The following is a 14,028-nucleotide window of genomic DNA, read 5'->3' on the forward strand; positions in this document are numbered from 1 at the left end:
TTACCAGTGTGTGAGAGTTTGTCCCGGTTTTAATTTTCGCGTTACTACTCTGCCCTCGAAAAACTCGAAATGTTGCACCCCACAAAAATTTCCCGCTATACAGTATTTCAAATGAGGTATACGTAAAAAGGGTTGACTAGGTGACTTATGTTGGTGCACGTAATTTATATAGAAATATAATTATAACATCTATACAGCTGTTGCTAGCATCCCATGATTTAAATTCAGCAACCAGGAAAATAAACTGATAACAGGAAAATTAACTGAGTCGTATATAGAGATACATAATTGTGTATAATTATGCTATATACGTACAGCACCAACGCAGTAGCTAAAAATGGACACTATTATATGTATATAGAGTCCATATGGATAATGACCTGATGTATAGGGAACAATAGACAGTTGGCATCGTTTAAAACATGTGAAGTGTCATGTGCTTGAAAGCCTTGTTATGTGCGTGATACAAATATGTCGTATATATAGAATCCATTGATGCATTATACGGCAACATCATATACAAGTACGCCATAAAAGCCAGGATGTTCAATGACATGCTGTGATATAATTTATATGACGTCAAGCTAGAAACACCATCAGTGAGTGTAGACCGCATAATCACAGGGGCTCAGACACACCCAATAATAAGAGGTATATAGTGCATGATCTATACACAAATACGTAAGGTGCATGCAAGTTAACAAAGGAAACTTCCTATAGAGCTACAAAACTTCATTATACATTTTTGTGTTAAATATGACATGCAATCTAGAGGATGCAATATTTCCTGGATAAGCCATTAAAAATTCATGGATAAAAGTAATAATATTTGAGACAACACCAAATGAATACCTAACTTGAATGATAAACTTTTTTAACATGTAAGCTGCATGAAAATTAAGTAATTGTGACTAAACTACGGGGATAAACAAACACAGAATAAAATTGAAGTCATGTGTTGAGTTGATTCTTGTGCTAAAAGAATTGTTGTATTCTGTACCACACACCTAGTGCTTGGCGTATTGCTTCATGGGGTGTGGAAGTGCCGGGGGTTCGTTGTTAGGGGCTGGTTTAGGGGGGCGGGGTGGAACCATCTCACCAGTTCTGCATGGGGAAGAGAGAAATAATGTATAGCACGAAGTTAAGAGTAGATAAGAGTGATTAGTAGTTATAGTAGTGTAGTATACAGAAGAACCTCGATTATTCGGACACCTTGGTTCCAAAGGAAGACCAGATAACTGAAAATGCCGGATAATCGAATTGATAAACCCACTTAATTGATAAAAATTGATAGTGCATGTGGGCGTCTGCGCATGCGCAGAAGATAAACATGCCTGCCTGAGTCTATGGTAACAGCTGTTAATTGTGCATGTACAGTAAGGGACACGCACATTTTCCATTGCCATGCAATCGAGGTTCTGGATAATCAGTTGAGATTCTATACTCTAATATTTGAACATTGTGTCATCACTGATAGTAATTTGTTATTGCAGACATGCTGATTGCGTAGTTTCACACACAGGTCACTGAGGTCAGTGCTATAGGTCAACAACTCTAATAAACTCATAGAATAATGACGTAGACGTAGAGTTCGGCAAATTCATAGAGCAGTGTATAGTCCAGTTGCTCATTACCCCAACCTAGAGATACCACCACCTTTTAATTCGTTGGCTTATTAATTTTACTTATGACAACTTTAGTTGTGTGCTAAGGAATAAACTAGCTTTCCATACAATTGTAGTGGTAAACATTAAATACAGTTATTACGAATTCGAATTAAGAATTACGAGTCTGTGCCAGTAACTTGCACGAGTGCTGCCTGCAGAATCATTCAACTTACGATTTAGGAGGGCGTGAGGGTGTGAGTGTATTTAGTAGTCCCGGACTGTCATCTGTCACTGTGGGGGATTTAGAGGGGAGGAGTGGGGTTTTGTCGTACTTATACGAAGTATTTGGTGTTGCCAAGCAAGAGTTCAACTCCACAGGGAGACAACCTGTGTGTATGTGTGGAGCAAAGAATGTGTCATTGGAATGATTCTCGCCATTTTAGTAGCGTAAAAACACAACTATGTAGTGCATGTACAGGCACTTAAGCTCTCTAAAATTCAGCAGAATACAACTACTTCTTGTACAATAATATAAAAATAGTGGGTTTGGCCATTTGGCAAATCAAGGCGGGGTCACCAAAATTAAAAATCACCAGTTTTACTTTCGTACTCAGCCCCAGTACATTGCACAAGATCAGCATGATAATTATGATTGTCAAATCAAATAGTTCAATAGCCTCATTGAAGTACATTGTGCTGATGATAGTCCCTACATTGTTCAGCATGTGAACTATAATTATTGTCTACAAATACTATAAGTGAGGTAACATACGTACTACACAGAAAGCTTGTGTGTCAGCAAATTATGAATTACATAGTGGACACTGTCAGGTAGGTGTACACTATTATAGCATGGCATGGTTTCCTTAAGGAATACAATAAGGAAGCATAGTACATGAACATGCATGTACATGTACGTTACAACACATACATACCCAATTAGAGTTCATTAGGTGTCTGATCTAGGCACAAATACTCAGCATAATTATAACTGCAACCACTTGAGATACAAGACTCTAACAATAACAGCAACTGATAATACGAGGAAAGGCCATGAATAACATCAGTGATAATCATCTAATATTTATTCATTGCAAAGTTCCTAAGGTCTGTGTTAGTTGTAAACATGTTTTTGGTCAGAAACTTAGCAAAATAGCATGAGAGGGAGGTTCTCATTTCCATGATTCAATTATTGATGATGTCATAAAATACAAATTTCCTGTTTGACGTCATTAAATAATGGCTGACACCAGCAATATAATGGTAATTTTAAGCTGGCACTAAATGAGTATGCGGGAGGCTCACCAGAAACACGTTTGTAACTAACACAGACCTTAGGAACTTTGCAATAAACAAAATTTAAGATTTAACAGTTTATACAACAGCATGTATTGTGGTTGTGACCTATGCTGGACAGACCACCTACTACGTTTTAAGTGGAGTTGCGTTCCTAATGAACTCTTGATATATACGTAGAGCACAAGGGGCTTAATTTTCGCTGTATAGTGAATCAGAATGTGTAATGTGGTGGCTTAGAAGACAATACAATACCGTATAGCGGGTATATTTCGAGGGTATAACATTTTCGCGGTGTTCGCGGATTGAGCATGTACCGCGAAAATTTATATTGAATAGTAGGCGTGTTTAGTATTATTGACCACACCTATTGACAATGAAAAAGGAATCAAGAGACAAGGACGCCGGTATAGCCAGCTAGCTTACTCTACGTCTACTGTATCCCCTGACTATGGCCTGCACAGCAAACGTTCTGCTAGAGGTGGAGGACATACATTGACTTGTAGTGCCTCACCGATTCTATTATTTTATACAGGCTAGGCCTGGATTCGAGGCTAACGGTGTGAGGTACAGCTGCATGTTGATGTGCGCATGTGCCAAAAGGCTGGAATTCAGACCACGAAAATAAAATCCGTGAAATCCTTCCATCCGCGATAATTTATACCCCTCGAAATATACTCGCTATACGGTATATACATATCACCTATATACACACAGCAACTTGTGATAAGTGGGAAAAATGTACGAGTGCAACACTGATCGACGTTTTGTAAAAACATTGTACATGAGGTTTAAGTGAAATAAAAAGGCAAGTTAAGGATGCATCTTAGGCTGTTATAAAACAAAACTACGTATGTGACAATATCAATCTTGCTTAAGATAGCATTGGAGTCTCAAATATTAAATTCAAGAAAAAGCAGGCAGTGTATGCACCGACTGTACTCACTAGTCCCGTGAATAGTCATGAGATCCTTTGACAGTTGCTCTTCTCCGATCTTACTGAGATGATCAGCCAGCTCCCTCCAGGTTATTGGTTGTTCAGAGCAACTCCATTGGTTAATCACCTCCGTTAAACAGCCAGCACTGTCATTGCAACATGACTCCTCAATCTAAGTTGAGATTAAGGAAACAAGTTACTTCCATTTTGCCAGTAGAAAACAATGGTAAATCAGGAAATTTACTTTACACTGAAAGAACATGTAGCTCATACCATCAACCTATTAACAAGAGTACATAAGGAGAGAAGAGTGTGTCGAACTACCGATACTTCTACACAAAAATTGTGCACAAAGTAACATGACTTCGCACGTGATGAAGTATTGTAAACTTACTAGTAATCTCTTCTTAGTAGATGTTAACCGTGACGTTTTAGGGGTGTGGTAAATTAAAAAATTATATGTTAGCTAGCTAGTCGTTCGCGTTTAGCAATCAGAGCTACTCACTGCACACCGATAAAATCATCTAAATAGAGACAATTTAATCCTCTTCACTTGCACTCTTCACTCACTATTAACAAATTCTGTGCGTTGCGTAATTATGTGCAAACGTCATCAATTGCGAGTTGCTCACGTGCAATTGACCGGATGTCACGTTACTTTGTGGACAGTTTTTGTGTAGAGGTATTGGTAGTTCAACACTCTCCTCCTTATGTACTCTTGCTATATATCCATCTGTATACTCCTGCTCACACTTGCAATTGATAAGTAACATACCTCTTGATGGAATTATGTACCTGTTCAATCATTGTCTCCGGCAGCCTCACACTCTCAGCAAGCTCCCTCCACTTGTGCTTCATTGACCGGATCTGCACCAAGGCCTGGTCAATGTCCAGGAGCTTGTCCACATCTGCCGGGGCTGAGGATGTTTGTTGGTGAGAGTGCACTGTATATATAGTGGGTAACGAATTATTTATCCCAAGGAAATTACCCGCTATACAGTATATACAAACACCGTAAAGTTGTTTCCAAGACTGGACAACCAAACAAGCTAATGCATGCATGCATTGCATGCTTATATATAAACCACTAAAGTCTCCCCACTGTCCTATTGAAGTTATAATTACCGTATAAATTATAGCAGGTTATTTTTATATGGTGAAAATGTTTGTATATTTCGTATTGTAAAGAGCATCATACAAAAATTAAAACTCCGAAATTATTCTACTGCAAATAGATTCAATGTCACTATCCTGAGCTGTACGAAAATTGAAGTCGTTTGTATGAAAATTTGCAACGAAAATTACCCGCTATACAGTATGTTCTAATCAGGTGATGAACTGACAAATATAGAGTCAAATTACCATAACTCAAAACAACCAGGAACAGATAATTCTACATATATACAAAACACTTCTTGTTAATCACAATAATGGGAAAATATAAGCCTATACTGAAAGGAGAAGACTATCTTGTATACAACTATCAATACCATTGACAATGATTATTCAAAGCAATGACTAATCCACACAAACAGGCTCACCTGTTGGGCTGGCTGGGAGGGTGGCTGCCTTGGCTGATTGTTTCTTAGTGGCATCAATATCCACAGTGGCGTAGGTCACCTGATGTTGGTTTGCTGTGGTAGTACTAGTTGTGTTGTTTTTCTGGCTGGAGCTAAGGACAGCATAGACGACTGGCTCCAATGTGGCCTGTGGTGTCAAGAAACAAACAGAGTAAAGAATTACATTTCACACTATGGTGCGGTTATATAACCAAAGCAAACACCCTATAAAGTCACAATAATCTCACTATAATGACTGCACACGTACACTCACCACAATACCGAGCTGTCCATAGGAAGGTAGTCTCTGAGCGCTCTGCAGAAAATGGAGTATATTTATACTCCATTTATACTCCATACTTATAGGTTACTATCTATACCTTTTCACTGTTGACGGTAACCTCATCGTAGGTTAATGAAGCAGGGTTCTATGATAAAAGTACAGACTAAACTCACAATGTGTCAATACACCGAATTATGAGTGATTATGTTGTAATCTTCTTCGTCTGCTGCTGGAGGCTGGTACTACATTAAATATTTTGTACAAGTACTTTCTTAGGCATGCATTGTGTTAATATTATAATTATAGTAAAAACAATGGATCATAATACAATACACCAGACAACTAAAACCTACATTAATTATATCATCCATTTCCGTACTATTATTTGATTTGAGTGTACTTTCTGTGAAAAAAGCGGTATTATAATTATAATAAATTATTTTTTTGTGGATTATTTCAACTCACCTTTTCCCATTCTTCTGAAAACCACTAACAAAACTATTGCCCCTAAAATGATGAGTAACATGACTACTATACCACCAACAACACCTCCAGCTATAGCAGCAACGTTCCCACGTGTTACTGCCACACCTATATAATTATAATAGGTCATTATAATTATATATGTGCATGTATATAGGTATGACATACAAAACTTATAGTATGCAAGCATGTAGTAGCTTACTGCATGATTCATTTCTGCAGATAATCTCTCCTGTGTTCTTGTCCCGCTCTCCATCTATACCATACAAGTGGCAGTCATTATCCCCTCAGGGTTGAATGCTGTCAACTATATACCAATCTTAAAGTTGTAGTCAGCGGTTGTACTATTTCCAGCACAGTTGGTAGCCACAACACTGACAGTGTAGTCCACATTGTATTGAGCAGTCACAGTGACAGAGGTGGATGTGAGGACAGTAGCAGAGAGCGGGGCCGAAGGTAATATGGTCACTGTGTAGGTGAGGTTATCTCTACCAACAGTCTCAGTAGGAGCGTCCCAACCAATAGTCACACTGACTCCATTGGCTGAGCTGCTCGAAGTGAAGTGTCTTATGGTGGAAAGTGGCCCTGGTGGATCTATAATTATATTATGTATATAAGTGTAACTGTTTACATATAGCTTATATAAATAGGACGAGACACTTACTAATCAATTGGATCATTGAAGATCCTATAGTGGTTAGAGTAGGCTGTGGGTCCACACAAGACACAGTGATCCCATTCTCTGCTGTTCTTGACAGAGTAGATGTTAATGTAGTATCATTGAATGCAATCAGTGTCACAGTGTAACCAGAATGCATTAGCAGCATACTGATATTGGAGGTGGAGCGAACAGTGATGCGAGAAACATCTGATGGCTCCCATCTCAAAGAATTTCCAGGAGCAGTGCAGGTGAAAGTGACTAATTCTGTTGGACATGGTCTCTCATCACTCACTGAATATTGTGCTGTAAAGAAAATAGGCAAGATTTACCTGCATAATCATCACAATTCCGAAAAGTAAATATAGTTTGATACCATGTCCAGTGACAGCACTCTTAGAAGCAAAATATAATATGACCACAAGGTCGCAGTATGGCCAATGTATCATTTCAGTTAGCTATTATAGGACAATGCATGAGCTAGCTGCTATACAAGGTGTTGAGTCTACAGAACACACATCGCATGTTTATATACTGCGTCCTTGAGTGCATGCATGGGGATTATTTATGCTTGCATGAGATGATGTAATGTTTCTATAGTATAAATTAGCCACTGAAAGTAAGATATCAATAGACTAAGTATAGCTATAGGGAGGCTTGTTAATACTATAATTATATATCTGCATGACTTAAGAGTGTATTTGCTTGTTTATAAACCAATAGATGGATAGATCTAATTTTGAGCAAGCTAGATTTATGTGATTCTAGTTACATGCATGCTATATCTATATATATCTATTCACAAAAAAAATTTGAAAGCCTTTTATAGGGCCGGCTATATAGGCATAGATACTATATACTTGAAGTTGAAAGATCGGATCAAGCATGACGCCAATGTCAATGGTAAAAAATACTCATTAAGATCAAGACATGTTGTAACTTTCTGTGTTCAGGCAGTATCGGTGCTCTTAGAAGTATGCCTGATTATAAATGTGTCTGGTCTGAGGATGACCTTTACGTCATCTCTGCAATCAACAAACAGAACCTACTCTTGTCCTGAGGAGATTGTTACCTATGTCTGCAGTGGAAATGGAAGTGAAATGGATCTATATGCCCCACCACACGTTTCTTCGACCTTTCCTTTGACGTATGACATTAACGACACTCCAGGGTTAAAACTTGGTGGCTCAGGCCCTATTGTAACGAGTCTTACTTCGACTAATCCTCTCGAAGCAAACTTGTTGGTGCAAAATTCTTCATTGCCAGAGTTTTCTGTTCATTGTATTGTTCGTGCACATTCATCTTCAAAAAAAGATGAAATCCGGTACATGCCTTCAGGTATATACTGATGGAATCAGCACTTTAATTAATAAAGACTCGCAATCCACTTTATTGCCCGAGAGGGAGTGTAGTGGGAACATGCATTGATTTGTACTATCAGGCAACGGTCATTATAATAATCTCTTACTGCAGGTTTTCCTTTAGATGTGATTTCTCCGGTGATATTTTACGAATTTAACACTGCTGGTGTGAGAGTTACTTGGATGAATAATGATGGACTCTATGATCCTAGTCACTACACAGTCCAGTTAATTGCAAATAATAATCTAACTGAATCCACCGTTATTTTTGCAGAAAGCAATAGATTAGTAGCAGTATTTGCTGCGTCTTTCAGTGCCACTGTGAATGTCTATGCAAGGATAACCGTGACGTCCAAGTGTAACCAGACATCTGATGGAGTTTTCACTGACACCATTCCAATATCTAGTGCCACTGATACCTTTCCGACAACTAGTGCCACTGACATCATTATGATAACTAGTGCAAGTTAGTTGCTAAAACTACAATAATTTATGGGTAACTGATTTTTCTGTCATACGTTTTGTTACATTTTTCAAAGCTGCAGGCATATTAACTCCTAAAGTAGCTGTTTAGTCATAATTATAGTGACCACTGTTAGTATACTACTTCATTTATTCATGCAGGTATAACAACAGAGTACGTGTTCTGGTTACTTCTTTCAACTGCAACATTCGTCCTATATAGCAATATAGTATATATAGTGTAGGTGTATGTCTCCGCTTCAAAAACTACAGCCTTATATATGTATGCTTTTATTTTCATGCAGCTATATTTTTCATAGATCTAATGTATAGCTATAAACATTACGACCCTTATTTTGTGGTACATATAATCCTGCATTCTGTGTCTGTTAGTGAGTGTGGAGAAATAGTTTCCAACTGCATCACTGCTGAAGATTCCTTGTGAGGGAGCCTGCTGCTATCAATTTGATATTGAATTCTGTGGTAGATTGAAAGATTGTCATGAGGGGTCAGTACCACGTACCTCCAGCTCTTTTTATTTAATACACATCAATTGAAGATTTCTATACATACAAACAATATTGTTCTACATATACAGTGCATGTTGTAGGAAGGGGGGGGGCTTTAGGGGCTGGAGCCCCCCCATCTTTCTAGGCTATTATAAACAGTTATGACTTATCAAGCTGCACTATAATATTATGTCTAGATAGCCGTACTTTTTCCCATAAAAAAACAACTAAGAGCCCCCCCATTGAGGAATTGGTTTCTATGCCACTGATATACATCTATATAGGTGACCGTGGGCAGTCCAATATCCTTGTGTGTGTGTGTGTGTGTGCACAACCATTGACCCACGCCCATCTTCTAAGCCAAGTGTTCATTGGGGGTCGGCGATCAAATCAAGCTAAGTTGGTGGGTTGGGCCATAGGTTGGGCCAGCTGACCCCAAATTCAAACTAAAGTGATGACCCTTTTCCCCACGGTTGCGAACGACCTGTAAAGGGTTATAGGTACAAACCTAATACTACACCATTAGGCAGAGCTTTATATCACACTTATAAGTCACCACCCATGTATATCTTCCTTGTATATAGGTGTGGTATCCTATACATAACATATCTGGACCTACAACTGCCAACCCAACACATCATTAGATAGCCATAACATATATACCTGGGAACTATACATGCATAATTATATAACATATATACCTGGGAACTATACATGCATAATTATATAACATATATACCTGGGAACTATACATGCATAATTATATAACATATATACCTGGGAACTATACATGCATAATTATATAACATATATACCTGGGAACTATACATGCATAATTATATACAATTGCCCTTGGGTATACAAATCCGATACACCATTAGATAGCCATAATTATACTTGTATACGAGAACACCACAAATGCAGATATTGATTGGAATATTATTAAAGCCAGGCCTTGCCTGAAATTAGCAGTAGCTACTATACTTGTGTGGGGATAGACCCCTATTGACCGAGTCTGCTAGCCATTCAGTGGTAGTACACTGTAGTATTTGGTGGTTTTCTGTTGCTGTTCATACACACCAGGTATAAGGAATACATACTGCAGGTGGACATAGACTCAGCTTTGTGGTTTAGTGGCTTGTCATTGGATAGCCTCCTTCACCGGCCTTCATAGAAAAGAAGGCCTGCTATCGACTGCTTGCGCATGCGCCAAATTATTGGATATATTTTCCCGTAAAATGTCCTGTAATACTGGATTCATCAGAGAAAATATCCTAAAAGTCATACACAGAGCTATATAGCTAGCTAGCTAGAGACAGAGCTGTGTAGGTTAGTAGACTTTCACCAAAGTTAGTGTTAAATAGGCGTGGCCTGTCCATATATATGCTCTTGTCAGCTTTCACTCCGTTCAGACGATTGCCATCCACACTGTTCAGGCTGTGAGTCTTTTGTTAGCATAGCAGGCTATGGGTAGCTATCAGAGAATGCTATCTGATGGGCTAGAACCTTCAATCGAACTACTTTCTTCAATCCACTTCCTTTTGTTGTGATGTCATAGTTTTACTGAGCATATACGATGTTATCCAAAGCCCCCAGATACCGGGGGGATATTAGCGCATGCGCAAACAGTCGATACCAGGCCCACTTCCCTATAAGTGAAGTGGGAAGTGCGGCCTGGGATCGAGGCTAGTCATTGGAGTACTCATTTCAACATTCAACTTTGAATGATCTTCAACATACTTGTATACTGCAGGTGGACATGGTGGCCATGCATATGGACTTGAAGTTTACCAGCAGTTCAATTATGTGTACACACCTGCACCAGTGTAACATCCAATACACACTGTTAAGATACCCACCATACTGCAGGTGGCTTGTTTAACAAACCACATTTATACAACAATAACTATAGCCAACACTCTTGATCTCTACAGTCCACTATGGAGGCACACATTCTGGAGGAATTTCAATAACATTAAAGAAAGGCCACAGGAGAGGTGTCACGCCCCATTAATTTTCACATAGCTAATTAACTAAAGGTCAGAGTGGATTTCAAACAGCAAGTTTGCGGCTAACAAATCCTTAGGGAATTAAAAGCTACAGTTTCCAACATCTAGATATGCCCCTGACTAGTTGCCGTCCAAACAGGTATATACTTGATCAATGGTCTCATTCTTGTGTACACTAAGTGGCCGGTTCAAAGGTCGTGCGCGTATACAATGTTGAGTGCTAGAACAAATTATGCTAATGAAGTCTGGTTACAAGAAGAATAGCCACTTTGTTAAAAGTAGAGGGTAGTTTTGAGGGGTATGATGACCAATGGAGGCTAACCATGTATGATAAGATAATTATCATAACTGGGGGATTCTGGGCTAGCTATCTGAGTAATCTCGGATTTGTTAAAATCTTGTTTTGTGGGTGCACGGGTTTTTTCAATAACACAAAATTATATCTGTAATTATTGTTATATTAGACAATGCCACAGGTGCCAACTGTCCCGGAACACACACTCAGTACAGTACATAATTATGCTCTCAGTACTTACTGTTGAACACACTCAAGTACAAAATTTAGTGCTTCGAAAATAACCCGCTATTAGTATATATGGTATAGTTTAGTTACATGTAGATGATAGAGTAAGTCACAGTACACACAAATACAAGTATATTGCCAAGCAGAAGCTTACAAGGTTAGACAAAGAAAATTGAGTTCTGTGTACACTGTAAAAGTGAAGTACTATGAGATGGAGATAAGACAGGAATGTAGTGGTCACTCACAACTTTCCTGTTACCTAGAACACAAAGGATTCTGAATAGATGCTCAAGATATTACCTATTTTTTATGCTCAAGTAAACAGCCTACAAATTGCGTATTATTCTTTTCAAATCGCCTATTACTATTATTATTATTGTGATTACATGTCTGCATTATTTTAGTCCAGCCCACACATCACAAAAATCAATAAAGGTCAAAGTGAAGTAAAATACTGGCCTTACAGACTACTGCAGACTTTTCACACAACTCAAGGGGATGCACATTTACTACTCTACTTCACAGCATTTAACTCCTTCTATATAATTATACTCATTTATGTTTGATGCTCTGATGCTCTTGATTCTCGAGGTCAACAAGCTGCTTTCGGCAATTTTGAGCCTATAATATGCAGCAGCATGCATGGACAGTAAATACTGGCCCTCAGCTCCCTATACATACAAGTTTTAGCTCATATCATTTTGCCACAGTAAATCAAGCAACAAGTTAGCTGAGCAATCACTTCAGTCAGACAGAAAGTTGCATTTTGCAGGCCATGGCAATTCCAATTACTTATGATTGCTTTTGTTGGCTTGTTACTGACAATCATAACAGAAGCCAACCAAAATACTATATTTACTACATTGTGGTTGCAGTGCTCTTGCAGTATAACCTGCAAAGGTATGGAAAACCACTGTACCGGCACTGCTATTCCTTTGATCTCAGAGGTCAAAAGCAACAAGTATACATACAGGCATCAAGTAGAATATAAAAATAGGTGAGTAGTTGTACTTAAATGTATCTCAAATTGGAACATTTCTAAGAAATTGTGCTGATACCATCGTATAGGTGAATGAATAAGCTACAACATTATTCAAAAATATTTCCCCAAAACTTGTTGTAGTGGGAAATCATTTTAGGTGAAAATGGGGATGATCGTAAAAAAAGGTGTGTAACATCAATTATCTCCGAAACTAAAGTATTTCGGGACAAATTTTTATTATCAAAAGTTAGATAATTTATTCAAGCTTACTCGGTGTAATTTTTGGACCTTAGCCGTGAGATTTTCTTCAAATCTCTCCCTAACCGAAACGGCACTAGCAATTTTGAGCACTGCGGAGGATGTGTAGATAATCGAACCTTTCATAAGATAGCCAAACTATCTATACTATCTATAGATGTTATACAAAGTTCCAAACCTTAGCCGGAAACCTTTAGTCTTTTCTCTCCCTAACCATTTCCCACTATAACACTGTTTTATTAATCACCACAAACCCACAACCTTATGTTGTCATGGAAACATTTTTTGGATATGTTGTAGCTTATTCATTCACCTACACAATGATATTAGCAGCCCTTCTTAGAAATGTTCCTATCATAATTATATCATAAAATATTTACATTTAAGTACAACTACTCACACATTTGTGGCATTCCACTGGATGCACTGTACACACAAAGTGAGTGTTTTTGAATAAAACATGCACTAAACAGTTACCAGTTTTTCTTACCTGCACTTAGCCTCTTTCAGAGCCCTTCTCTTTCACAGGCCTTCCATTGAAAAAAGTGCGGCCTGGGATTGAGGCTAACCTGCACTCTTCTGGGAAACAGTTACCACAGGAGGCTAAATGAGAATATGAATTGATTTACATGTTGGTAGACAACAGTCACCGTCTCTCACTAGCCAGCTATCGTTATGCCAACAGTAGTCGTCTCACGTAAGGTATCAACAATCCTTGTTCACCTGTGTGTGTGTGTGTGTGGGGGGGAGGGGGAGGGGGAGGTTGGATTGCTGGGGTATAATGCTACTAAATGATTGTACTATCAGTTAATACAGCTATTTGACCCGCCAAAGATTTTGGTTCTAAAACACACCGTCCATAGAAACACTCTACTGTATAGCAGGTACTTAATTTACAAGGGTCAAAACATTCGTGGTTAAGCGAGTGGTCAAAGATGGCGGCTGACACATTCATTAGAACTAGTGTCTTAATTTGGTTACTGCAAACTGTAAACTTCAAAGTTTAGAGGACATGTTAGTGATTGTACTAAGGACACTTCAGCTCAATTTTTTTTAATGTTCTGGTCATAAGCTATACATAATGGATCTTAAATCGACGAT

General features: G+C 38.4%; 1 protein-coding gene and 1 long non-coding RNA gene across 4 annotated transcripts; one reads left to right on the forward strand and one right to left on the reverse strand.

The window, feature by feature from the left end:
- Window positions 1-806: 806 nt before the first annotated feature.
- LOC135348343 (uncharacterized) lies at window positions 807-13,648 on the reverse strand. Of its 3 annotated transcripts, none has more exons than XM_064546541.1 (13): window positions 13,418-13,648; window positions 6,830-7,129; window positions 6,481-6,759; window positions 6,368-6,421; window positions 6,148-6,273; window positions 6,036-6,085; window positions 5,780-5,827; window positions 5,674-5,715; window positions 5,382-5,547; window positions 4,636-4,784; window positions 3,850-4,012; window positions 1,841-1,994; window positions 807-1,104 (listed from the first exon to the last, which is right to left on the reverse strand). In XM_064546541.1, the coding sequence occupies exons 2-13, from the start codon at window positions 6,990-6,992 to the stop codon at window positions 1,008-1,010; spliced, it is 1,491 nt and encodes a 496-aa protein (XP_064402611.1). In that variant the 5' UTR covers window positions 6,993-7,129; window positions 13,418-13,648; the 3' UTR covers window positions 807-1,007. The 3 variants fall into 3 exon arrangements, with proteins under 3 accessions (XP_064402611.1, XP_064402598.1, XP_064402602.1); XM_064546528.1 differs by lacking the exon at window positions 13,418-13,648 and adding an exon at window positions 7,200-7,337; XM_064546532.1 differs by lacking the exons at window positions 6,368-6,421; window positions 13,418-13,648 and adding an exon at window positions 7,200-7,337.
- LOC135350256 (uncharacterized) lies at window positions 7,585-9,068 on the forward strand. Its single transcript, XR_010399097.1, has 4 exons — window positions 7,585-7,726; window positions 7,777-8,161; window positions 8,297-8,650; window positions 8,809-9,068. It is a non-coding gene; the product is annotated as an uncharacterized LOC135350256 (long non-coding RNA).
- Window positions 13,649-14,028: the final 380 nt, after the last annotated feature.

This window comes from Halichondria panicea, chromosome 1 (genome assembly GCF_963675165.1).
Source record: "Halichondria panicea chromosome 1, odHalPani1.1, whole genome shotgun sequence".
In the NCBI taxonomy this organism is placed as follows: Eukaryota; Metazoa; Porifera; class Demospongiae; order Suberitida; family Halichondriidae; genus Halichondria; species Halichondria panicea.

Coding starts and splice junctions, on each gene's coding strand:
- LOC135348343 (XM_064546528.1), bottom strand. CDS start 7,272: ATGATACATTGGCCATACTGCGACCTTGTGGTCATATTATATTTTGCT. Junction 7,130..7,199: donor GAGTGCTGTCACTGGACATG/GTATCAAACTAT, acceptor TTTTCTTTACAG/CACAATATTCAGTGAGTGAT. Junction 6,422..6,480: donor TGACTACAACTTTAAGATTG/GTATATAGTTGA, acceptor TGTATGGTATAG/ATGGAGAGCGGGACAAGAAC.